The 25,136-nt window shown below is 39.8% G+C and overlaps 1 protein-coding gene across 2 annotated transcripts in view; it reads right to left on the bottom strand.

Annotated features, from left to right (window-relative positions):
* Positions 1-11,946: 11,946 nt before the first annotated feature.
* Positions 11,947-25,136, bottom strand: part of ARHGAP18 (Rho GTPase activating protein 18) — an 89,590-nt gene continuing 76,400 nt past the window's right edge. For both annotated transcript variants that reach the window (XM_087941265.1, XM_026705485.2), the window contains exons 11-15: positions 24,555-24,761; positions 19,841-20,005; positions 16,710-16,834; positions 14,982-15,043; positions 11,947-12,660 (exon numbers count right to left, since the gene is read on the bottom strand). In XM_087941265.1, the coding sequence (XP_087797391.1) occupies positions 12,569-12,660; positions 14,982-15,043; positions 16,710-16,834; positions 19,841-20,005; positions 24,555-24,761 (651 nt within the window). In that variant the 3' untranslated portion in view covers positions 11,947-12,568. The remainder of the gene's footprint in view (positions 12,661-14,981; positions 15,044-16,709; positions 16,835-19,840; positions 20,006-24,554; positions 24,762-25,136) is intronic.

The following is a 25,136-nucleotide window of genomic DNA, read 5'->3' as shown; positions in this document are numbered from 1 at the left end:
ATGCAGAATGGGGATTCCCTATGATGCTGCCTTGCACTGCTACCTGGGAGTGGGAGGCTGAATGGGAATTCCCACATGACGTGGCTGGGGCGCTCTGCTGTATAAGGCTTTAGCGCGGGGAGGGGGGATTAGTGCGGGAAAGGGGGATTTATACACCAGGTGTTACGGGGTGTTCAGGGAAGTAAAGGGGATCAGTGATAGGGAGGATGCAGAGCGTTTGAGGCTATGGCATGGGAGTAACTAATTAGCCATATTAGGAAACATTGAATACATAGGGCAGTCTACAGGAGGTAGCTGCGATTAGATGGGTGGGTTTATGCTATAAAGAGTGCTGGAAGGCAAATGCTCCCAGATTGGAATTCAAGCCATTATCGCCAGATGGGATGTGTGTTATTTCTACAAATAAATGACTGCATAGCTCAAGGTTCGTTGGTTTGTATCTTGGGAATACGAACATCCAAAAGACCGGCTAACAGATTATCCCAAAGGTGCTTTTTCAAGAGGCAACTGGACTTCCTTGGTTTTTCCTTGAAGACATTTTGCTTCTCATCCAAGAAACTCCTTCAGCTTTGAAGCTTCTTGGATGAGATCTGAAAAAGCTGCTTTGATGAGAAGTGAAATGTCTTCAAAGAAAAACTAAGTCCAGTTGCCTTTTGAAAAGGCACCTTTGGGATATTGAGTAGGTGCTAGGTTTGCAGCTCCAAAAGGCCCTGAAAAAAATAGATTGTTTATACCCTTTTCAGTCGACTTTCAGGCTGAGTTATAGTGCTAAGACAGCATTGACCATACCTATAGATGACCTCTGGCGTCTTTGGACAGGAGTGGTGTATCTGTCATCACTCTTTTAGGCTTTAAATACTGTCAATCATGGTATCCTTCTAAGCTTTAGTGATTGGAAGTGAGAGGGCCACAGTTTTACAGTGGTTGTTTTCCTTCCTCTGAGGAAGTTTAAGACAGCATTGAAAGGTAGGTGATATCTAGCTCTGAAACCCTTTATTTTGTGTGTATTTCAGACTTAGTTCTCTTCCCAACTTCTGTTTAATATCTACATGAAGCTGCTAGGTGAGATCATTCATCAACAGAAGGTTAAGCATAAGCAGAGTGCTGATAATACTCAGTTTTACATCTTTGCTCCAGACTATATAAGTGATGCTGTCGAGGTTCATTTTCAGTGATTTAGGGCTGTGAGGATGTAGATGAAAAAGAGCAAGCTTGGACTTAACTCTGTTAAGACTGAAGATTTAGGGAGGCAGATCTGGAAATGTTCCATCATTCATTTTGAATGGGATAGCAGTCCTCTGGAGCGGGTGGGAAACTTGGGAGCTCACCTAGTTTTGATTATAGAAGCTGGTGGCAGCTGTAGCACAAAAGGCCTTTGTGCAAATTTATATTTTGCACTAGATCAAGAGGCATTGCTTGCAGTCACTCAGGTCATAATCATTTCTTGGTTGGACTATTGCAACATGCTCTTCATAGGGCTGCCTTTAAAAGGCATTTGGAAGCTGCACTCGATCTATAATACAACAGCACAATATCTCATAAATCATCACCATCCCCGCTACAAGAACCTTCCAGTAAGATTCTGTGGGTGCAATGCCAGGTGCAATTGTCCCCTTTAGAGTTCTGCATGAGGTAGGACTAGCTTACTTGCAGGATTATCTATCTCTAATGATCTCATCATCTCTGCACTTCCTTTGTTGGATAGGAAACAACAGGCTGGGTCTCTTGTGTAAAACAAGGTCATTTAGTGGGGCCCAGGAAAGGTGTCTTCTGTTGGAATAAATATCCTTTTGGGTTCAATTCCATGGGGGGGAAAAGACACTGGAATTGTGGAAGTTACTTGGAAAGAAAGTTTAACGGTGGACAGGACCACATGGCTGGATGAAGAAAAAAGTGATCGCCTCCTTCAAGAAGTTGGGTGAGGAAAGAAAAGGGCTGAGATGCTGAAAGTGCCTGAGTTTTATGCCCTCTGTTGAGCCCCACCTTAGTGTTTCCTGTTCCTATGTAAGAAATGTATCCAGGGGTGGGATTCTACCAGTTTGGACCAGTTCTATAGAACCAGTTGTTATGATTCTGTGAAGTTCGGAGAACCAGCAAATCACACCACTAGCTGCCCCCTTCCCTGCCCTCGGATTTCTGTTTTCTAGGTGATCTAAACAGCTGTTGTACTGCTTTGCCTTCTCCCAGGAGGCTTTCCTGAGGCCCAGTCAGAGGTGGTATTCAGAGGGTTGTGGGGTGGGGGAGAAGTGGCCTGAGAGCAGAGCTGAATCTTCCTTAGGACTGAAGCTTCTATTTTTCAGTGCAGACTCAGGCAGCAGATTGCAGAAAGGTAGATCTGTGAGTGAATCTGTGATTCTGCAAGCAACTCAATCTGCTTTGCCTGATTTTGGGTAAAAGTTTATGTATGTATGTATGTATGTATGTATGTATGTATGTATGGTATTTAGAATATATATAGTATATATATATTTAATATTTACATAAATATTTATAATATTTACATACAAGCCATGCCCAGCCAGTCACATGATCACCAAGCCACACAAACAAATTAGCCCATGCCCATAGAACTGGTTAAGAAATTTGAATCCCACCCCTGAATGTATCCCATTGGCTGTCAGACTCCATGGGGTGGCGATCTTAGCTAACTTTGTAGGCTTTGTCTGAGTGCTGGCCAATGTAATCTTCCCGGGCCATGTGGTGAGATGGCTACCTTTGTTATTTAACATACTCTGGCCCAGGCCTTAATGGCCCATTGGCAAAGGTGGGAGGGCTGAGTTTCTGCCTCTCTGAGTTTCCGCTTCTCTTTTAGGGGAAATATTCTGCCTTTTTAATATACCCTAAAATATTTCATTTTTTTCTAGGAGAGGGGTGGGTGCTAACTTCCTACACTTCTTTGAGGCAGCAGCTACCCTATGGGATAAGCTGCCCCCGCCTTTTGGGGGGGCTTTCTGGGTGACCTTGTGGGCCTGACTTTTACTGCAGGTGCTGGAAACAGCATGTTAACCCACTATAGAATAGATGTTGTTGTGTATTTATCAAGCAGCTTGATCATTTTCAAATTGGTATTGTTTCAATTTTTTTTTTTAAAAAAAAAATCTTTTGGTCTCTGTTATTTGTTCACTATCTAGAGTTAAGATGGGCAGCAATATAAATTTGCTAAATAAATAAGATGCAAAAATATACTCGTAAAACTCATCAGTGGGAAAGTTGATTTACACCATGATCTCTTGCCAACTGTCTCCTCTACCCAACCGGGAAAATATATAGCTAGTGTTTCATATTTTAAATGCACCCCAATATATATTTAAAAGAAGAGGAAAACATCTGGCTGCTGCCTCCCCCATCTCCCTGGAAGGTTCGGCTAATCCTGTAAAGGCAGCTGTATCCTCTGGACCAGGGGTCTCCAACCTTGGCGACTTTAAGACTTGTGGACTTCAACTCCCAGAATTCCTCAGCCAGCTTTACTTTAAAGTGGTACCTAGCTTTTGCTGGCTGAGGAATTCTGGGAGTTGAAGTCCACAAGTCTTAAAGTCGCCAAGGTTGGAGACCCCTGCTGTGGACAGTGAATGAACTGGGACTTTAATTAGGCACCAAGACTGCTAGTCTCTCCCTTGTTTTCTCCGTAAAGCCACAAAACCAGTAAAGAGCTTTCTGCTATGACCACAGTTAGATTCTTATTTCCAGCTTCTGTCTTAATTTGGCACCCAATTCCTGCTAGATACTGAATGATCCAACCAATTCCCAATCTTTCCATTGCTACACAGCTATTTCCTGGATTTATTCTCCCCAAAGCTGTTTAAACAGTACCAGAAAAGGAATTTTAACTGAATTCCACTTTTATCTCTAAGTTTTAACTTTATTCTTTATCATCTGCGTTTTTATCCATAGGCTCCTATTGCATTATTATGTTGTTGTAAACCACCCAGAGTCACTTAGGTCTAACATGGGTGGTATAGACTTTTAATTAATAAATAAAACCAATAGGAAAAAAAACCAATTCAACCTTGTCAATTGCATTGATTCTGGTTTCTGTCATCCATTCCTTCTTCAGGATCTAAACTCAGTCTGCAACAATCTCAGTTCCAGAAAAGATTACTTGCCTTGGGCTATTGCTAAAGTAAAGGAAAAAATGTTTTAAGATAGTCAAAGAAACCAAAGACAGTACTATAAGCAACAAAAGCAAAGTCACATGTAACAGAATTCACTAGATTAATAATAACCTAGAAACAGGAAAAAAATTCTTAGCATTAAGATCACTGTGGGGAAAACTGGCAGTGGCATCCATATTTAGGATTCCGTCAGTAGCTATCATCTCACATAACCGTATAAGAAACAAAATCACCTCTGAAACTAGAAGACAAATGAACATTCATGGCCAAGTGAATGTTCTCCACAAACAAGCAACCAATTAACAATAGCAATTAGTGAAACAACTTTATAGATTCTGTAATTTAAACCTGGAAGTTGCTTAGCCCCCACCAAGAGGATGCTAAAATGATATGTTCTTCGCTACCAGACTTCCTGAGAGTGGACAATACTGTTAAGCTTTGAATTAAAAAAAAAAAAAAGCCACTAAGTAGCTTCGTCTCAGAAGAACACTGCTCTGAATTTGGGAAAGTGGGGGGTAGCGAACGCAGCCATCAAACAATTAATCACGGATTGTTTATGCTTTACAAGTATGAAAACCAACCAAAATATTTTTAAAAAAACTGGCTGCCAGCCAAAATACTCAATGAGCAAGAAGTTCATCAGCATTTCACAGGAAGCTTCTGATCTGTCAATCACACAAAGTCTGATCACAGTTCCAAAAGGGAATGAATCCTGCAGATTCACACACTAGTCTAATAATTGAGCTGAGCATGGCTCTGTTTCTGCCATTTTGTTCATTAATAAAATATTATTATTTATGTCCTGTATACTTTTCTTAACTCAAAAGAGGCTACTCACAGTAGAAAGCCTAATGTACGAAAAGGTTTTGATCAACCCTTGTTTTCCAGCCTTAAATGAATAGGGCTCTCTAGACCAGGAGTGTCAAACTTAGGGCCTGCGGGCCATATCCAGCCTGCAAGGGGCTTGGATCTGGCCTGCAGGCTGGCCTGAAAATATCAAAGAACCGGCCGTGGTGCCTCTGCTGGCCAAAATGGGGTGTGAGGGGAGCCATACAAGTCCCCCCACGGCCCGTTTTTGGCCAGAAAAATGCTGCAGGAGGCATCCGTCCCATCTCTCCTTCCTCCCCCATAAGCCCATGGAGAGCTACAATGCTGATCTGGCCCTCAAAGAAATCCAGTTTGACACCCCTGCTCTAGACTGACCTTCTAATGTTTTTTTAAAAAATCATTACAATTATATCTAATATTTCAGAAGTTCTCTGATTAGAGCCAAGCAAAGCCTTGAAAGGAAGCATGGACAAAGCATCTCTCTTCGAATCATTGAAAGTCATATTTTGCTTCATGCAGCTGCTTCAGATACTGTAGATAGTCCTCAACTTGCAACCTCTCATTTAGTGAGTCTGTTCAAATTTATGAGGTTGCTGATAAAAAATGACCTATGACCAGTCTCACATTTATGACTATTGCAGCATCCCTGTGGTCATTTGTTCACGATTTGGGCTCATGGCAACTAGCAATGATGGTTACCGTGTCCTGGGGTCATGTGATTGCAATTGGTGACCTACCCAACCAGTTTCTGATAAGTAAAATCAACAGGGGAAGCAGGATTTGCTTAATGAATGCATATTTTTAACAGCTGTGACTGTTGTGGTTCGCTGACAGCCTGTGTAGATGGCAGCAGAATTGGACAGTGGGGAAGAACAGGGACCAGTCAGGGAGCCTGGAGAGGACTTGGACGAGAGTCCTGCATCTGATGCAGAGATGGGGCCAGGACCATCTGAGAGTGGGATGCTGACTCCGGAGCCTCCGGAGTCTGGCAGCAGCAAGGCCAAGGAACAAATGGAGCCTGTTCCCAGAACACGTGTGCGCAGAGCTGCTAGAAGGGAAGAGCAGCTGAGACAAAAGGGGCAACTCAGGAGTAAGGCTTGGAGGTGATTGCCCCTCCTAGAAGGTATAAAGGACAGGCAAAGGTGATGAAACCTTTGTAGGAAGTCAAGCCGTTCATTCTGTTTGGATTAATCCTTGACGTTCTGTGTGGACTTTGTACTTTGGTTGGTTTTTTATAATTCATTCGGCAGTCTAGTTGTTGGCAGCATTTCAAAGGAGAGAAAGGTGGCTGCTTATCTCGAAGGGACTGTTTGGGACTCATTACTGGTTGGGAATGAAAATAATTCCCAGTGTTGAAATAAAACAAGAGTTGTTTTAACTAAGCGTGTGCTTAATTATGGTGTCAGGAAGCCTTCGTCAGAACAGTGATGATTCACTTACTGTCCACAACAAAAAGGCTATAAAATCAGGAACGGTCACTTAATGATTCACTCAATGACCGCATCACTTGGCGATGGAAGTTCTGATCCCAAATGTAGTTGTAAGCTAAGGACTTCTTGTACTCCTAGCTGTTTACTTTCAATCCTCGTATGTCCACACTACTATTGTCTCTGATAAAGGAGGTTTACAGATACTTGCAAAACCCAGAACGAAAATGAAAATTAGATTCATATGCAAAAATCCAAGTAGCTCCAGCTTCAACTTTCTGGTTTTAGGAACCCTTCACTTTAGATCTTATAAACGCTACAAGGCCCTAGTATTTGTGAATGTAATTTAAATTTAAAGTAAAACTTTGTTCTGCCAAACTGTTTTTTTATTCCTTTTCAGAACAATTAATTCACTCTAGCTGACATCAAGAATTACTTCTCTTGGACCTTAATTTTCAAACTGAATTAAGTTTTATTGCATAATATTGTTGTCCTATATTTGGACACTTTCCTCTTAATCAGCTTTTAAATGTTTACTGCTTTTCCTCAATAACCTAGGTAAACAACCAATTGATCAGCACAAAGTGGGCAGCTATAAACTTGGCTGTAGAAGAAAGAAACCGCGTTTTAAAAAAGGAATATTTTTTAGATGAAGTGGACCTTCTAAAGAGATGTAGATAATATGAGAGCAAAGAGGGAGAGAGGAAAAAAAACTCGCATCAATCATCATTTTATATCTTTTTTGTGTGTCAATATTTCAAGCTTACAAAATAGGTAACAACCACATTAAAATCTTTTTTTCCAATACTTTTGTCTCGCATTTTTACAAACAATTGATGGAAAGCTTCTTTAGCAATTTAATGTCAAGATTTCTAGATAATCTCTTCGGTCTTGCTTTGTTTTGTTTTTTGAACCATTTCATAAATTTTGTGTTGCTTCTTTTGTAACTTAAATCCAGATGTAGATCAATGCTGCCACCTATGGAAGCTATGCAGGAAAATCCAACAGAAAAAAGCAAAAAAGTACAAAACGCCAGGATAAATAAAAAGAATAGAACAGAAGAGTTTAGTATCTGGACAAGTGTTTTCTTTTTTTAATGAAAATGAAATACCGTAGTTATTTAGAAGCAGTAGAGATAATAAATTTTACTCCTGTTTTGAGTCAGTGTTGACTTTCTGATGGCTACTTAAATTAAGCCCTGCAGTTTTCTTGGCAATATTTTGGGATTTGCCCTTGCCTCCTACCTGGTATATGCAGTACAATGCAGTGGGACATGTGCAGATCTGTACATTGGGAAAACAAAACAACCACTTCATAAAACACATGGCACAACATAGGAGAACAAACCCATCAGGACAAGATTCAGCAGTCCATCTGCATTTAAAAGACAAAGGCCACTCTTTTGAAGATAGTAAAGTCCACATTTTGGACAGAAGAGGACCGCTGGTTTGAAAGAGGAGTCAAAGAGGCCATCTATATCAAAATTGAACAGTCCTCTCTCAACAGGAGAGATACAATACCATCTATCTCCAGACTACAACACAGTCCTTTCAGTAGTTCCAAGAAGACTCCACTCCCATTTGCACCACTCAGATGACCCTGAAGACACAGATAAACCTCCAAGTGGCCTCCATGACTCTCTAAAAGAATGCAAATGACCAGCTGTCTGCAAGGGGTATAAATCCTTCCTTTCCCCATCATCCAGTCAGAGCTGAAGCTTCTTGATGAGAAGCAAAACTTCTTCAAAGAAAAACAAGGAAGTCCAGTTGTCTCTTGAAAAAGCATCTTTGGGACCTCCTTCCTAGAGTTGATGGGGAGTGACTGGCCAAGGTCAGGCAACTGACTTACAGTGTCTAAACTGGAATTCAAACTCCTGGTTTCTAGCCGGTACCTTAAACTACTACACCAAATTGCCTCTTAATGTTCTCAAAGAATATAATTGATAGAGAAATATACAAACAGATAATTTAATAATCTACTAAATAAACAAATGCATGTTTTCTACTGCAATTCCCTCCCTCACACCCCATATCTACAGCCCAACGTTGAGCCAAGAACTTTTCAACTGTCAGGGTTCTAGATAGCATAAACCAGGCATGTCTAACCTTAATGACTTTTAAGATTTGTGAACTTCAACTCCCAGAACCCTCCCGCCAACCATGGAGTTGAAGTCCACAAGACTTACAGTTGCCAAGGTTGGTTACTTCTGATGTACACATTTGAATTGTACACAACTCTTTCTCAAACTGGAACCAAATTAGACTATACTACTTTGATGGCACACATAGCAGCTTTGCCCTGGGGGGTGAAAACAATGTATGTGACAAAACCATTGCTCAAAGACCATCAAAGAGGTATACAGAAATTATTTTGTATCTGTGGATCCAGATTATAGTATCAGTATAAACAAACCTTTGGGCTATAAGTGTTTTTCAAATAGTAATTAAAATGGCATTAATCCAGCAATAGGGAGTCCTCAAAATAGCTGATCTAATGACCATTACAACTCTTTATATGTCACACCTCTGCTGAGCAAGCTGAACTGGCTCCATTTCCTTCCAAGTGAAATTCAAGGTGTACGTCATCATCTTTAAAGTCCTACATGCAGAGCGATATTAGTCTTGGAACCACCTTTTTCTATGACATCCTACCAGGTCAGATAGGCGAGGCATGCTCCTAGTCCTTACCCACAAATATTGCCTCTGGTGGGTGAGCTAGGAACATGGTAGCCCCTGCCATGAGGAACAACCTTCCCTCAGAAATTCAGCAGGCATCTCCTCTCCTACCCTTCCGTAAAGCATTGAAGACCTTGCTCTGCCTCCAAAGACTGGGCTAGGAATAGGATGAGATTGTGCATATCTTGGCACTAAGTTTTTATTTTTAATATGTTTGGTTTTAATATTTGACGTTTTTAATTTTTCATTGGAGATGCCCAGAGTTTGTTATAGGAGAGGCAGCTGCATAAATATTTTAAATAAATAAATGAGCTTACATAAAAACTAGGTACTGTATCTAGGGTCATAATATTTTTGTTATTTAATTCAGATCTTTCTCAGAGATATATGCATTTATTATTTTTACAAATAATTCAAGGTAGTGAATGCGGCTAATACCCCTTCCTCCTATTTCCCCACAACCCCCACCATGAGGCAGGTTGGGCTGAGATAGAGCCCAAGTCAGCCAGGGGAAATAAGCAATACATTCCAGTAATGTAGCAGCTCTCGGTTTGTTAGCAAGGCTTTCTGCCTAGCATGCCATGCCAATCAATTGAGGGAAGATACTCTTAGGATGGAGTCAAAAGATCATCTAAGGAGCTACTGGATGCGGGCTGGTTTCGGTTTTCATCTTTCCACTTTATTGATCAAATATTCTCACTCTCCAAAGCAAGCCAGCCATTACGATTCCATTTTTGTCCTTTCTGGCATGTTCACATGACCTTCCCTATTAATTAGAGTTATATATTTGGTGGGAGAACCAAAGGTGTTTTTTTTTTCAAGAGGCAACTGGACTTTCTGGTTTTTCTTTGAAGACGTTTCACTTCTCATCCAAGAAACTTCAGCTCTTCAGAACCGAAAACGTTTCTTGGATGAGAAGCGAAACATCTTCAAAGAAAAACCAGAAAGTCCAGTTGCCTCCAGTTGCCTCTTGAAAAAAACACCTTTGGGACAATCATGAGCTGGATAACTGAGAATCTCCATAGAAAGTTGGTGGGAGACTACAACTTGATTCACAGGGAATATCACAATTACCAAATCCCAGTGAAGGATTTCAGTTCCATTTCTCTGCAACTCATATACTTTTCATTTGCCACTGAATAGCAAATCAGATGCAACTTTGCCAATATATGAAGCTATAGAATGATAAGGAACGCAACAGATCACGATGCATTGGTAAAAATGCTATTATGAGGCATTTTTTTTAAAAAAAGTGTATGTTTTCTCTTATTTTATAAATTCTCTGGGGAAATATTGTTTTATATTTCTTAAAAAAATGTAAAGCTCTGTTGACTGTTGTTTTATGAAGAACAAAAGACCAAACCTGTATGGTCATGTATTGAACTGTGGCACACCCTCATGTGAGATCCACTTGTAGCAGGTAAATCATTGCCTGGGCTATACACGTATTGTATGTATGTTTATAAATTCTCTTAATCTCTTCAATTTAGGGTATCATTCAGTCAGCTTCATCTCTCTAGAATGGGTAACAACATATGAAAAGCAATACATTATAAGCATCAAGATTAGAATTTATAGTTCAAAAGCATTAATGTTAATATTTATCTATCTATTGCACTTCAATACCCTCCTTCTTAATAAACAAAATTTCTTAGATGAATCACAGGAAATAAATATCTTGGGCTTAAATAATATTGACCATGGAGCATGTTTTGTTTCTTAGCCAAATAGTCACACTTAAAACTTTGAATAAGACTTCAAAGTGTACAATAGGAAAGTAAATAGCCAGAAGAATAACTCTACATTAGGAAGAATAAATGGCCAAAATGTATTATTATAAATTTAACTTACATTAAATATAATCAGTGCAATTAGTGCCAATGTTCTTAATGGTTTTTCATTTCCAATAAACTAAAACTTACAGGTTGGGAAGAGGTTTGGAGAGTGTCTTAGGACTCACAGGTCTTAGACCACAGGACAAGTTTTGTTGACAAATCCACATTTTTCACTCTTTGCTATTTGGCATTCACAAAGTATGTTGACATTATAGATAGTCCTCATTTAGCAACTGCCTCATTTAGTAAACATTAATAGTCATGACAGTAACGGAAAAAGTAACTTTATGACCAATCCATGCATTTACAACTTTCATAGATCTATGCAGCAAAGGAAAGCTGAAGTAAGGTTGTTCATCACAATCATGGTTTCGCTTAGTGATCACTTGATTTAACAACCAATCTGTTGGTCCCAATTGTGGTTGCTAAATGAGGACTACCTATACAAATCCCAGAATTCTTAGCCACAAATTAGACCATGAAAAGCGAAGTGAAATGAAAAGCCAGTGCGCTTGGAGCATTTAAACATTCTGAGCACTCACTGAGTATTAAATTGCTAAGTGTGAATACCCAATCTTGATTGCATATTACATTTCACTTTGTCTTATACTTATTAAACAAACATCAATGGGGTAATTATTTTCTTTAAAAAAAAATGAAACTCATTAGGATTAAAAGATGGTAGATAACTCCTCACCTTTGATCAGGGGTGGGCTTCAAAATTTTTTAGCAAAGGGTTCTCTGTCCGGTTGTTGGGTGGGCGTGCCCTAGACAACCTCCTGCACCATGGCAGGGGGGAGGTGTTTTCACCCTCCCAGGCTCCAGAGGCTCTCTGGAGGCCAGAAATGGGCCCATTTCCAGCCTTCCTGAACTTTAGGAAGGCCCCGTATGCCTTGCATCCAAAACAGGCTACATGGCAACTTCTGGGAGGAGCGAGGTGGGCAGAGCCATCCAGGATTGGGATTTGGGGATTCTCCAAACTGCACAGAATCTTAGCTTAGGGGCTTTCCTGCGAACCCCCCAACAGCCCATCCCTGCCTTTAATGTACAGAAAAAAGAAGAGACACGGTTTCTTGCAATTCTTCATTTTCCTGCCATTTTTATTACTGATCTTGGGAAGTACCACCCAATAAAGAAAGCTATATCAAATCATTCACATTATGTTCAATAAATATATTCCTGGAGATAGCAAGGGCATACTGTTTCAGGGTAATGAACTAGTATAAGCAAACAAATGCTAGTTTAATGTTAATAGTGCATGTTACATCACCACCATCTCCTATGACAGAAAAGTACAACTGAAGATGCTTTGAACCAATGAAGAAATGCTTTTCTTATTTATTTATTTTTAAATACATGTATTTATTAAGAAAACTGGTGCTGGCTCTATCACGAGCAACCTGAAGAAAATATTAATCCAGTGGACCATACCAAAGGCACAGTGGTGTTTATTACAAGAACTGCAGAGTCAGTCGCTTCCAACAAAATCAGTGAGACCACAAAGCTTCCCGTCCTGATAATTTTGCTGCAGTAGCTGTCCTTTACGTGAGAGAAGTAGAAGGCTGACTCTGTAGCACGATACTCCTCAAGCAGGGTAACTCATCTAAGTCTCAAATGAATTCAGTGGCCTTTTATTTCACTGCATCTGAACATCACAGTGTTGCAGGAAGTCTCGGCATAGATTCCGAACTTCAGCCATTTTTTGATTTTATAATCCATTCAGCATTTGGGTTCAGCTGATATAAGTCCTTCATGAAAGTGTCGTCATCTAGGCATCGTTCACCTGTCATGGAAATGTATCATATAAGCACTTAAAATACCAAATAAGGATTTCAAGGAATGATTTTCTTAAGAGGAAATTTCACTGAAGAGGGCAGAACTTATTTCTGTCAAAGTCATAAAATCAGGCAAGACACCACCATGGACTGTAACTTCAATATCGCATGCTATACGCAAAACATTTTTATGTAATTACTAGCTGATAACCCGGCATTGCCGGGGTATTTATTTATTCCAATTCTGTATTAGACAGGAAAATCTTGTAATTGGGACTCACGCTGTTGTACTGTCTCCTGTGCAGTGTCGCAAGTCTTCTATTCCTCTCCTTGGGAGTTTCTTGTCTATGCTGGTGTTTCATTTTTTTGATTGCATTTGGCCAATCACCTGACGTTTCCTTGGACGGGTAAGAGGGAACCCCCTTGTGGACTACTGTGAAGCCATTACGGTAGAAGCCATTTTAAAGTACGCACACACCCCGAGAGGTGTTAGGGGCATTTACTCCAACAATATTCGTTTCCAGAGGGTAAGTCATCTGTGTACCAAGTTTGGGTGAAATTGCTCAAGGCGTTCCAGAGTTATGCTGGTGCACACACACATACAAACACACACATACACACACACACACACACATATATATTCCACTTTTAAGGGATGCTTAACTCTGGCTGATATTCCTGCCTGATTCTGAAATGGAAGCATTTAAGTAATTGTTTGCTCTCATCACAAGCCACTTTATTATATCCGGAGAATTGCCATAACTACACCAGCCCCTAATCACCTTTGGAAAACAATTGTGCCATGTTCAATATTCCTCAATCAGTGGACTGGGAATCTCTCTTTCACCCTCTCTGCATGCTTTCTCCAGATGGTAGCTATGCATAATCGTCCCTGTTTACCCCATTGTCCCTGAGCTAAAACTATTTGCTCATGGAAGCAGATTCTAATCTATAAAAATTTCTTCCCTGCTGAATAATACAGTAACTGAAAATAAAATTCAACAAAAGTCTTTTTTTTTAAACAAAGTGCAGTGTTCAAACAGGATCCTTGCTGGGGATAGATCCTTAAAGGTAAAGGTTCCCCTCACACATGTGTGCTAGTGGTTTCTGGCTCTAGGGGGCAGTGCTCATCTCTGTTACAAAGCCGAAGAGCCAGTGCTGTCCGAAGACGTCTCAGTGGTCATGTGGCCGGCATGACTAAATGCCAAAGGCACATGGAATGCTGTTACATTCCCACCAAAGTGGTCCCTGTTTTTCTACTTGCATTTTTACATGCCTTCGAACTGCTAGGTTGGCAGAAGCTGGGACAACGCGCAACTCCATTACACGGTGCTAGAGATTCGAACCGCCAAACTGCCAACCTTTCTGATTGACAAGCTCAGTGTCTTAGCCACTAAGCCATCAGCATTTGGCCTTATCCACCTCTGAACAAGGTCATGTGACAAACTACAACAAGCTGTTGTAGTTTGTCACATGACCTTGTTCAGAGGTGGATAAGGCTAAATGCTGATGGCTTAGTGGCTAAGACACTGAGCTTGTCGATCTGAGCTTGTTGTAGTTTCCACTCCCACAGGCCCATCTCTCTGGAAGCAGTTAATATCATGGACAAGATTAAAGTTGTGTGATCATACATAAGTAGTCCTCAACTTACAACTGTTCGGTTAGTGACCATTCTAAGTTACAATAACACTTTAAAAAGGTGACTTATGATCATTTTTCACACTTAAGACCGTTGCAGCATCTCTATGGTCACGTGATCAAAATTCAGCTGCTTGGCAACTGACTCAAATTTATGACAGCTGCAGTGCCCCAGGGTCAGGTGATCAGCTGTTCAAGCAACATCAATTGGAAAGCCAGATTCACTTAACAACCGTGTTCCAAACTACAGTGATTCACTTAACAACTGTGGCAAGAAAGGTCATAAAATGGGGAAAACTCACTTAATAAATGTTTCACTCAGCAACAGAAATTTTGGCCTTCATTGTGGTCATAAGTCACAGACTATATGTACTGTTATTGAACTGTTTATGTGTCCATCAGGAAAAAAGTTTTAGTGTGGCTCTTAACAGGTTTAATTTCCACTGAGAGTTGATAGGAAAGCATATAATACCTTGAATATTAAGGGAGAGGATCTAACAGTAAAAACAATTTTGCCCCTGCCCCAAATGTATTGAAGTAGAACTGAGATAGCAGGATATCAGGAATGCTTCATTTTGAATGCTTGCACTGAGTAGGGTGTCACTTATGTCTCAACAATTCTAAATAATCTGATAAGGAAAATAAACCACCTAGTTTGACAGTCGTAATTAAGCAGAGTTACCGGCCTTACCAATATTTCCTCCTACTTCATGTAAAAACAGCTCTTCTTTCTTCAAACCTTGTATAGTTCCACTGGCAAAATATAAGTTAAGAAAATGATCAGCCATTATCCCAAATAACCTCCAACTGAATGCTACTAGTGTGCACCAGAAAATGGCCTGCTGGCTCAGAGTTTGCAAGTGCACTAAAATTATTTTTGCCCATCTGTTAACTTTCTGCAATAATATACCACACTTGAATGATTATGGGAAAAGAAGCTGTTTGCTACCTTGAATTACAAGAGAGGAAAATCAGCTGGAAAAAAAAATCCATATATTCACTAAGAAGTAATTATTCTTCCCTTTTTTGGAAAAAAAAAACCAGGAAATTTTGTTGCCACCTTTTGACTAGATATCATTATTTAACATAAATGCAATTAATTTATATGCATGGGTTTTTTTACATACTTTCAGCATTATAGAGCATGTTCTGAAATTGTTTTTAGAAACCGAATGGGCAGATCATCTTATATACTTTCAAGTCAGGTAGACTGCCTTGTTTAATGCCCTTTGAAGTTACATTAAGTGTCCCTGCAGTCACATGATTTGCAATTCGTGGGTGTATACAACTGTCACGTGACTGTCATTTGCACATGTATAGCCAATTTCCAAGAAGCAGACTCAATAGAGATGGCAGCAGTAAATTTGTAAGTCACAGTCATATGTCTCACTTAAAAAACCACAGGAGGTTCACTTAATGACCATGGCCGAAGTGAGGTTATAAGTCTGCCACAGGCATATGATGTCTCACTTAATGACCATGTCACTTAGCCATAGAGTTGCCAGTCCCAGTTGTGATAATTAAGCAAAAATCGCCTATAGGTCAGGCTTATCGATATACACATGCCAGATTCTATGTTAAAGCTAGCTTGGCTGCCTTGTTTTAGAAATGAAGCAGGTCACCCATTTCCATTTTACAAAACCAACAATATTTAAATCCTGGAGAGCAGACTATTATTTATACTCTTGGGAATCTTTGTAATATTTCAGGCAATGCATCTGTTTAAAGTTCTAAGAGATACTAGAAATGAATACTGTATATTCACGAGAGCAACCTGACACCCTATGATGAAGTTTTATCTTCCATAAAATAAGGAGTGTAGATCAAAAGATCCCACTGAATGTAAAGAAGAGGGAGCCAATATCCTTCTCATATTCCCCAGGAAAAAAGCAGAGGATTATTGGAGATTCCACAGTCCCCTTTAAAAGTGTAGGTATCAATGGGTCAGGGCAAGAAGGAAATTCTGCAGTGGAATATCTGGATTCAAATGCCTGGATGAACTCGTCACAAGTGAAAATTGATCCAAAGTCTGTTTTATTCTTAAACTGTTTTTTTTTAAAAAAACATCCTTTCTATCTCAGCATCCTCTTTTCATTAATGTTACATAGAAGAAACACCTCTGCAACATTGATGCAGTTCTTCAGCCAGGTAACATTTTAAATATAGATGAGATCCTACAACGGATACCTTCCACAGGCATTGCCAACAGTCCCCTTAGATGTACTACTGACAATACAGCTGCTGGTTAAAAAAAAAGTTTCTTTTTATTGATTTTCTTTTTCCCTACTCGCAAGGTCAATCATTGATCTGTTGGAGAAAATTCATTACATCTGTCCATTCCCTGCTGTGGTACAGTTTAAAATTAACATTTCCTAAAATGGCGGGCTTAGTAAACAGAGAAAGGCAGACAGGCTTGTACCTTTTCTGGCTGAGGAACCTGGCAATGATATCACCAGCTTTTAGCTCTCCCGTCAGCTGAATTGCCATGGAAACTTTGGAAAGATGAGGTGCTTGAACCCTTATGACTCCCTCTGGAATATCAGCCTGCAAAGCAATAATGAAATTGGAACACAGCACCTTGCAGCTGGCTTTGAGAAGGTTTTTCCCCCCAAATCTGTGCAGAAATGAATGGGCATAATGCAAATCGAATGCTCAAATCTGGCATTTTGTCCTGTGCAAAAGCAGAAGCCATCTTGTTTCGTCACCTATGGTACAATTTACCAAAATTCAAACCATTTGAAAAAAAATCTCTTTCAGAGCAATGGAACAAATAGGATGATGGATTTTTAACCACCAATTTAGAGGCTACATATTCAGAGCCTGCATTTAAGCTGACATATTTATATATGAATCAGATGCTGTTTTGTAATGAAGGCGGGGGTGGTTGGGGGGAGAACTCTTCATTTTAGAATCTTATACTCTTAAAAAGCATTTGTGGATCAATTTTTAATTTTCTAACCAAATGCCATTTCCCCTTCTGATAAGAGTATAACAATTCCAAAATACGAAACAATGTGCGTGATTTCAAATTTCATATTCAGAAAGAGGTTATCTTACAATCAAGTATAAAAGAAACCCTCTGTTTAAATTTCAACGTGCCATGTAGCATTTTATACAAATGTAAGATATAACTCTAAAGAATCATCACATACTACTTTCATCCTGGTTTCACATGCCAGAGTGTGAAAGCAAGCACTGGAGCAGGTATTGGCTAGGTATTTTAGTGGTTTAAAGATATAGGTAGTCTTCTGAGTTACAGCAGTAATTGGACTGGTATATCTTATTCAGAAATTCTGCTAAGGGATTAGTTATAAAGCACAACGTTGCACAATGCTTTGCTAGGCAACAGGAATCCTGGGAGTCCCCGCTGCTGTCATTAACTAAATCCCACAGGTTGTTAGGCAAGGCCCATCCCAACCCAAGCCATTCCCTTCCAGACCTGCGCTTTGTAAGGTAAGGGACTTCTTGCACTTCACAAGTGCCCCATCTGCCTATCTCTCCTCAACTCTGCCTTTTGGTCATTTGCACTCTACTGCTTCTGGCAGCCCTGCCGGCTTGATGGCCCTTCTGCCTTGCTTTTTATCACTCAGCCAGCCCTTACCACCCTGTACTTGCATGCCCTGTCATCCTACCGGCCCTGCTGACCCCAGGTAGCCATCTTTTCCCCACAGCTGAGATGCGCCAGGCATGGTCCTGTTCTGTTTGGAGGTGGCGGCCTAGTGGAAAAGGCCTGGCACAACCCCATCAACTGCCTTCCATAGGGCCAGGCCAGGCATTCCTCACTGGCATCAGAAGAAATAAGGCAAAGGGCAGCTAGGAGCAGCAGGGCCCACAGAGCTGAGGGCAATGGGATGGACAGGATTTTGCCCTATGGTGCTGAGGTGGCTGGCCATAACACAGGGCTTGAGGCAGTGTTTCTCAGTAGTGGTTGCACTGGGGCTGAAGTAAAGACCTTGAGGGGAGGTCCCAGCCTCTACTTCAGTCCCAGTCCCAGTACGCAGGGCGGCCAAAAGGACAGAAATGGGAGGGGGAGGGGGAGATCAGCAGGTAGGGGGGCGTTGAAGTCTTCCCAAGATTGTAAGTGCAGGCAGGTTGCCAAGTGCCAAAATTTTGACCACATGGCCACAGAGGCACTGCAGCAGTCATAACTTTGGAAGCTGGGTGTAAGTTCCATTTGTTCAGCACTGCCATAACTTTGAACAGTCGCTGAATGAATAGTTGAGAATTACTTGTATAGGAAAACAGAAATGTTATTACAACATAGCAAAGGAGGACAGAAGACAAAATAGGTAACCACATATGGAATTTCAAATTGTCCTCGCATTAAGGTTGAGGAATACAATAACAGAATAGTAAGTTTAAAACAACACAGAAACATGCAAATTTACATTATGACCCAACATGCATTTTTCTCTTACCTGGATGGGCCAACTTGGGTTGCCAAAAGCCCTGCCTAAGATGTTTTAGGAAGGCAAGAACTGAGCGAAGAGAGATGATGCAAAGGAGGTAGGACCAGAACATACAGATATGGAGAGTTGGGGTTTCTGCTAGATATTCACTTAAATTGGTAGGATTTTTGAAACAATTAAGCAAACTTTTAATAATAATGAAAGACTAACGCTGAGGGCCATAAAAAGGCTATGTAACTTGGGCTATCAGATATCCACTCCTGCTCTGGGTCCACAGAACCAAAAATGACTATTTCCATTATAATTAATGTGGCCAGAAACACCAACTTGTTTTCAATAGAAAAAAAAAAATGCTCAGGCCCATGCAATTCTAAATGTATCCACAAGATGGCTCCAATCTACTAAGATTACAAATATACAGTTAGAAAATGTGGAATAATTGGGGGAAAAAATCTATATTCAGAAAAATAATATACAAATATTTGGCTTGTTTTCTGTTATGCGTCATGCTAATAATATGTTGATATTTTAATAGATATCATTATCTAAAGTTATCCACGTAAAAAAACAAACAAAAAGTATGTATTCTAGCAACAGTTTTGATTTTTAAAGAATGGACAGCAAAAGAAAGTTGAAGTTTGCTTAGAACATACAATATGTTTGCAGTGACTATATTTTAAATACTTCACACTGCTTTATTTTGGAACTGTACTAATAGTTTAATCTTTAACCCAAACAGCATGGCTGAGAAATAAAATGACTTTTTGTGTCCCAGGTAGCTGTATAATTTTTTCAGCTACAAGTAGATTATAGCAGCATTCCCCAATTTCATAACTTCTAAATGTGACAATACTGCAATTGCTCAAAATGTAAGGATTAATTTCTCTTCTTTGTTCAGATTAGGGTGGCGATTTGAAATCTAAAAATGTAAGGAAGTGCACAGGTAAGATTGAAAGATTTCTAGGAACAGCAACCACAATCTTAGGTAATTATCCTACAATTTACTAAAAGTAACTTCTACAGTTAAATACATGAGATACTCCAAAGAGATACAACTTCCTTTGTTCTGCAGGCTCTAATAATCCCTGTGAGTACAGCTGAAGTTGGAACTGTGGGTTTTTGTTACAAATTGTTTACTTACATCATTGCCACTCTTTTGATCGCTGATACTTTTATCTTGCTTCTCGTGTTTTTCTCGGTCATATGCCATTTTTTTCAGAAGTTTCCTCATTGCTTTGTCCTTTCGTTCCTTTTTCTGACTTTCAGCATTCTGCTTTCTTACTTGGTTCACAAGAAACGTAGGAATCTAGGCAGGCAGACAGCATGTTTTATGGCAACATTACTATTGCTCCCTTAAGACATTAGTAAACATCTGTTGGAAGCTTTCCAATAATAAAACAACTAAAAATGAACAGCAGATGCATTTATGTTCAGTACCAGTGAAGTTTCCTTTTTAAAATGAAACGTATTATTTCAGTATCGAACTGCCTTACCAGGAGTGTCAAACTCAATTTCATTGAGGGTCGCATCAGGGTTGTGTTTGACTTCCGGGGGCCGGGAGGGCATGGCCGGAGTGGGCATGGCCAGCTCAATGTCACTCGTGTTAGGGGCACCTATGGTGGCCCTGGGAAGGCTGGGGAGATCCGCCAGCGAAAATGGAGCTTTGCTTTTTCTGGCAGAGGGCTACAGGAGGCCATCGTGGTTGAAAACGGAGCCCAGGAGGGGCCCTCCCAGTCTCCATTTTCAGTCACAATGGCCTCTGCAGCCTTCTGCCAGCAAAAACAAAGTTCCATTTTCGCTGGCAGAGGCACAGCGGGCTGGTCCTTTGCTTTTTCCAGGGTGGCTCCACAAGCCAGGTCTAATCACCCCATAGGCCAGATCTGGTTCGCAGGCCTTGACTTTGACACCCCTGTGCTACACATGCACTGGAATGATATATTCTATATTTAAGTACAAAGAGTTTGCCTTGGGTAGAAAACCATACTCTAGCTCAGTGGTTCTTAACCTTTTTGAAAGAATCGCCCCCTTGAGCCATTGAGAAAGTTATCATTGCCCCCTCCCCCAACATAACCTCTCAATCACAACACAGGGAAATAATTCTTCAATTTATGCAAACATGTTTTTGTTTTCTTTAAAATTGTCATCAGGACATATCGATGCAAATAATTTATTTTCAGTCTTTTTCCCATATCTCAACTGTATGAAAAATTCTGATGCCATCCATCACTTTACTCCCAAACTTCGTGATACATGTATTTCATTATTATCTTATTTATTCAAGACACTTAAATGCAATGACCACTGAAAACAAAATTCAGTTGCAAGAAAATGAAATGCCCGAAAAAAAACAGTAACATTTAACGATTTAATTACAAGTGAATTTTAAGATGCAAAAAGAAATATAAAAAGGGCATAAGAACAAACTGCAATGCAGGAACTAAGAATTTCAAGACAAAAACTCTAAAACTAAATTAAGATTCAAGGAAAATATATACTCATGCACACTGTAAAAAGGGTTAAAAAGACACAAAGAAAATTTTTACAGAAGGAAAGCAACAAAAATCAGAGCAACAAATTTAATGCCTAGGCTGAAGAAAAATATGTATATCTACACAAAAAGTTTACACAAAGAGCACAACAACAAAAAATTGAAACCATAAAACTGAGAAACCAAAATATAATATCGAACTGGAGTGCACTCTAAAAGAGTACAATACAAAGAGACACACAAAATGTTTTACAGAGCACAACAAGAATTCGAAAACAAAGCCGAAAACTCAAACTGGAACGTGAAATCCAATGCAAGCAAATACAATGATAAGAGCTGAGACAATTATTAATGAAGAAAATGTATGTACACAAAAAGCAAAAAAAAGAACATCAATGGCTGCCTTGTGCTTGGTGAGCTGATGCCAATTTCTTGATGTCTGGAACCATTTTTGTTAATCTCATTCTTAAATCGCCGCGCTCAGTGATCTTCAACATGTTCCTTGGCTTAGAAAGGATCTGTTGGACGGCATTGAAGCCCCTCTCCACTAAGTAAGTGGAAGGAAAGGCTAAAAGAAGCAACTTAACTTCCTCCCACAATATTGGGTAAGTGTTCCTCGTTTTCACCCAAAAAGCTTTGTAGCCATAACTCTGAAAACGTGATTGGGCTTCACAGTCGTATTTCAGATCTGTTAGTGGCTCTTGCAGTTTGGGATGAGGTTGTGCAAAGTCTGCTGTGCAAGGATTTAGCACCCAAGTGGGCACTTCCAGATTTATCAGATCATAGGATCTGGTTTCCATATCTTCTTTTAGTTGCTTCAGGTGGCAGCAAAAAAGTCCAAATTTTCTGCTTGGAGTTGATGTTCATTACCACGGCTTGGGAACTGATACAACTCCTGGCAACTCCTATTGCTTGCAAGGAGGTCCAAATAAATGAGTAGATTATTCCTTTGGCCTTAAGAAAATTGATTTTATCTCCTTGTAGCTTTACGTCCACTTCATTCAGCTTGTCAAAAACATCAGTGAGATAAGCTACATCCAGATGTTGAAGTTTAAGAGAACTGCTTAGACTTGGATCAATGGATTCAAGAAATTTGACAACTGTGTCAAAAAGTTCATGCAATCGCCACAAACACTTTCCTTTTGAAAGCCGCCTTACTTTGGTGTGCAAAAGGAGATGTTCAAACTCCTCGTCATTTTCTTCACAAAGCTTGTGAAAAAGTTGGTTGTTCAAAGCATTGACTTAATTTTATTCACAGCGTTAATGACCTAACGTATAGACTTGTTCAAACGGCCACTCAATTTTTTTGAGACAAGGTGCTGTCTATGAACGATGCAATGGACAGTCATAACTCCAGGTACAACCGATTTTAGATGAGCTTGAAATCCACGATATGGTCCAACCATGGATGCAGCTCTGTCGGTTGCACATGCCACGACATTTGTCAAAGGGATGTTTTTCTCATTAAAAAACTCTTCAACATTTTTAAATATCAAAGAATCTTTTGTGTCGGTGGCTAAATTTTGAGCAAATAACAGTTTTTCATTTCCATTGATGAAACGGACATAAGCCAATAACAAGGCTTCATTTTCATGAATCGTTGACACATCAATCTGCATCACAAATTCTGTACTTTTCAAGGTGTTAATAAGCCTTTCTTCCACATCAGCAGCCATTTCATCAATTCTTTTTGATACGGTGTCGTTGCTCAAAGGAATCAATTGTGTGACAGTGCTTGCACTGGGCCCCAACATGGTGGCAACAATCTGTTTCACTGCTGGTAAAATCAGTGTTTCTCCAAGGTTTGCCACATTTTGCTATCAACAAAGATACTTCATAGGAACAAATGAGCCCCTTGTTGGTGTTGAGTGATGATTTTCCAAATAACTTCTCAACAGTGCTGCAATCCTCAAACTTGGCCTTTAAGGATTGGAAAAATGATACCGGTTTGTCGGCTTTATCCGAACGAATTCTTACCAAATGGTCTTTCAGTTGGGCAGGTTTCATCGCTTCATTTGAAAATGTTTTCTCACAAAGAAGACAAAAAGGAAGCTGTACATTGGAAGAAGGAATGAATCCCAATTTTAGGTATTCCGTCGAATATTGGCGACACTTCCTCTTCTCGGCCATGTTGAGAGGTCTTCAAAATGAAAGGAACTAACTGCAAATTAAATTTTCGACTGCACTGGAACACTAAAACACACATGGATGTCGATAAACCTAGTTTCAACAGTTACACTGACATCACAGGGGACAGCCACTCAGCATGTGATGTTTCGAAAGAATCGCTCACCCCTCAATCACTGCCCATTCTGGCCAATGGTGTGCCACTGTATGGGTAGAGTGATAGAGGCTGCTGAGCAACGTGCATGAAGATGAGCGATGCATATTCACATATGTACAGCGTTCTGTACTGAGGCTAGCTGGAGAAACATTTTAAAACACAGTTCAATTCACTAACAGCGAGTGATCTGATGTTTTTGTATGACAGATATACAGCGGTTCACTGTATGCAAAAAGTCTCAAAAGTATCCCCAAAACGTCTCACTCCATTGCCCCCATATCACCCCACTTCCGTTGCTTCGCCCCCACATTGCCCCTTTTCGTTCCATCGCCGCCCTGAAAAATGAAATCGCCTCCTGGGGGGCGATATTGCCCAGGTTAAGAACCACTGCTCTAGCTAACAGCCCCACTTCCAGATGCATATATTTTAAACAATTGCACCTGGCCTTTCTGTGCAATCCACAGCTCCCAAAAACATTTAAATCTCAATTGCAACTACACCCATTGTGGTGAAACTCAATTAAAAAAAAATCTCATAAGCAAAAGGATTCAGACACTGACTGTCTTTTCTTAGACAGCTTTACATAAGTATATTTCTAGAAGGGAAAATATGATTGTTTTCATTAAAAACCATGTGTAAAGTATGCTAAATAGGTAAGTATGCTTAATAAGGTTATAGTTTGTTGTGAAAAACAAAACAGTTAACAAAATGGAAAGAACTGTGTGAAGAATGAATCATCATATTAAAGAACCCAATGCATAAAAAAAAAATTTGTTTGTTTCCAAGGGGAAAATGGATTGTGCATTAACTGGATTAAATAAAACTGGATTATTTTCTGGTTTGTTGATTAATATGGTCACAAAGAACACCAGCCTGTTTCTAAATTTGGAAGGATGTTCATTTGGTCTTTATATAAATCGAAATAAAAAGGCATCTTTCCCCTTAAACTCACATATAATTAATACAGCATTTATAGCATTTTAAAAGGAATTGCATTGTCTCCAAGACAGAAAAATTGCAACCCACTACTTCTGTAATGATTCTTTCAGGGTAACACTCATTTTTTAACAAAAGCAAACTTACAGTCCAAATAAGATTCTGGTATTTAATCATGAAGCGCATGACATTTGCTGTCCCAGCCGCCATAATAAACTCGCTTTGTTCTGTGGGCTTGGCACCCAAGCCATGAAACACGAAGAGGTTTGGAGCCATAACCATGGCAACATTCTTTAGGTTCATCTTGTTTTTATCTCGATGATCGATCACTCTTTGAAGAAATTCAAGCAGCACCTGAAAACAAGAGCACCATTTCCAAAGTAGCTATATGGGCAATCTTTGCATTCAAATAGCCTATTTAAAAAGATGTCTAACTGCATCTATCGAGTGCATTGTGTGTACTTCTTTAGTGGTGTAACTATGGGATGCCCAACATCAAAGTCAAGCGTTTAACTATTTTAATAATAGTTAACAGCAAAGAGAAAGACTAAAATAGCTTTTATTCTAGAGAATACTGTATATGGTTAACAAATCACAGCAATTGTCACACTATCAGTTTGTCCATTTTTTATTTATGTAGGTCTTGCAATACATGCCAATTATTATGTTGCCCTTTGGAAGCCCCTGGGTGAATTACACAAAACAACAACGCCAGCTAGAATGCAGGGC

This window comes from Pseudonaja textilis, chromosome 1 (genome assembly GCF_049901715.1).
Source record: "Pseudonaja textilis isolate UNSWEBS1 chromosome 1, rPseTex1.2, whole genome shotgun sequence".
NCBI classification, from domain to species: Eukaryota; Metazoa; Chordata; class Lepidosauria; order Squamata; family Elapidae; genus Pseudonaja; species Pseudonaja textilis.
The sequence above is the reverse complement of the archived record's forward strand: the minus strand, read 5'-3'. Positions and strand labels throughout refer to the sequence as shown.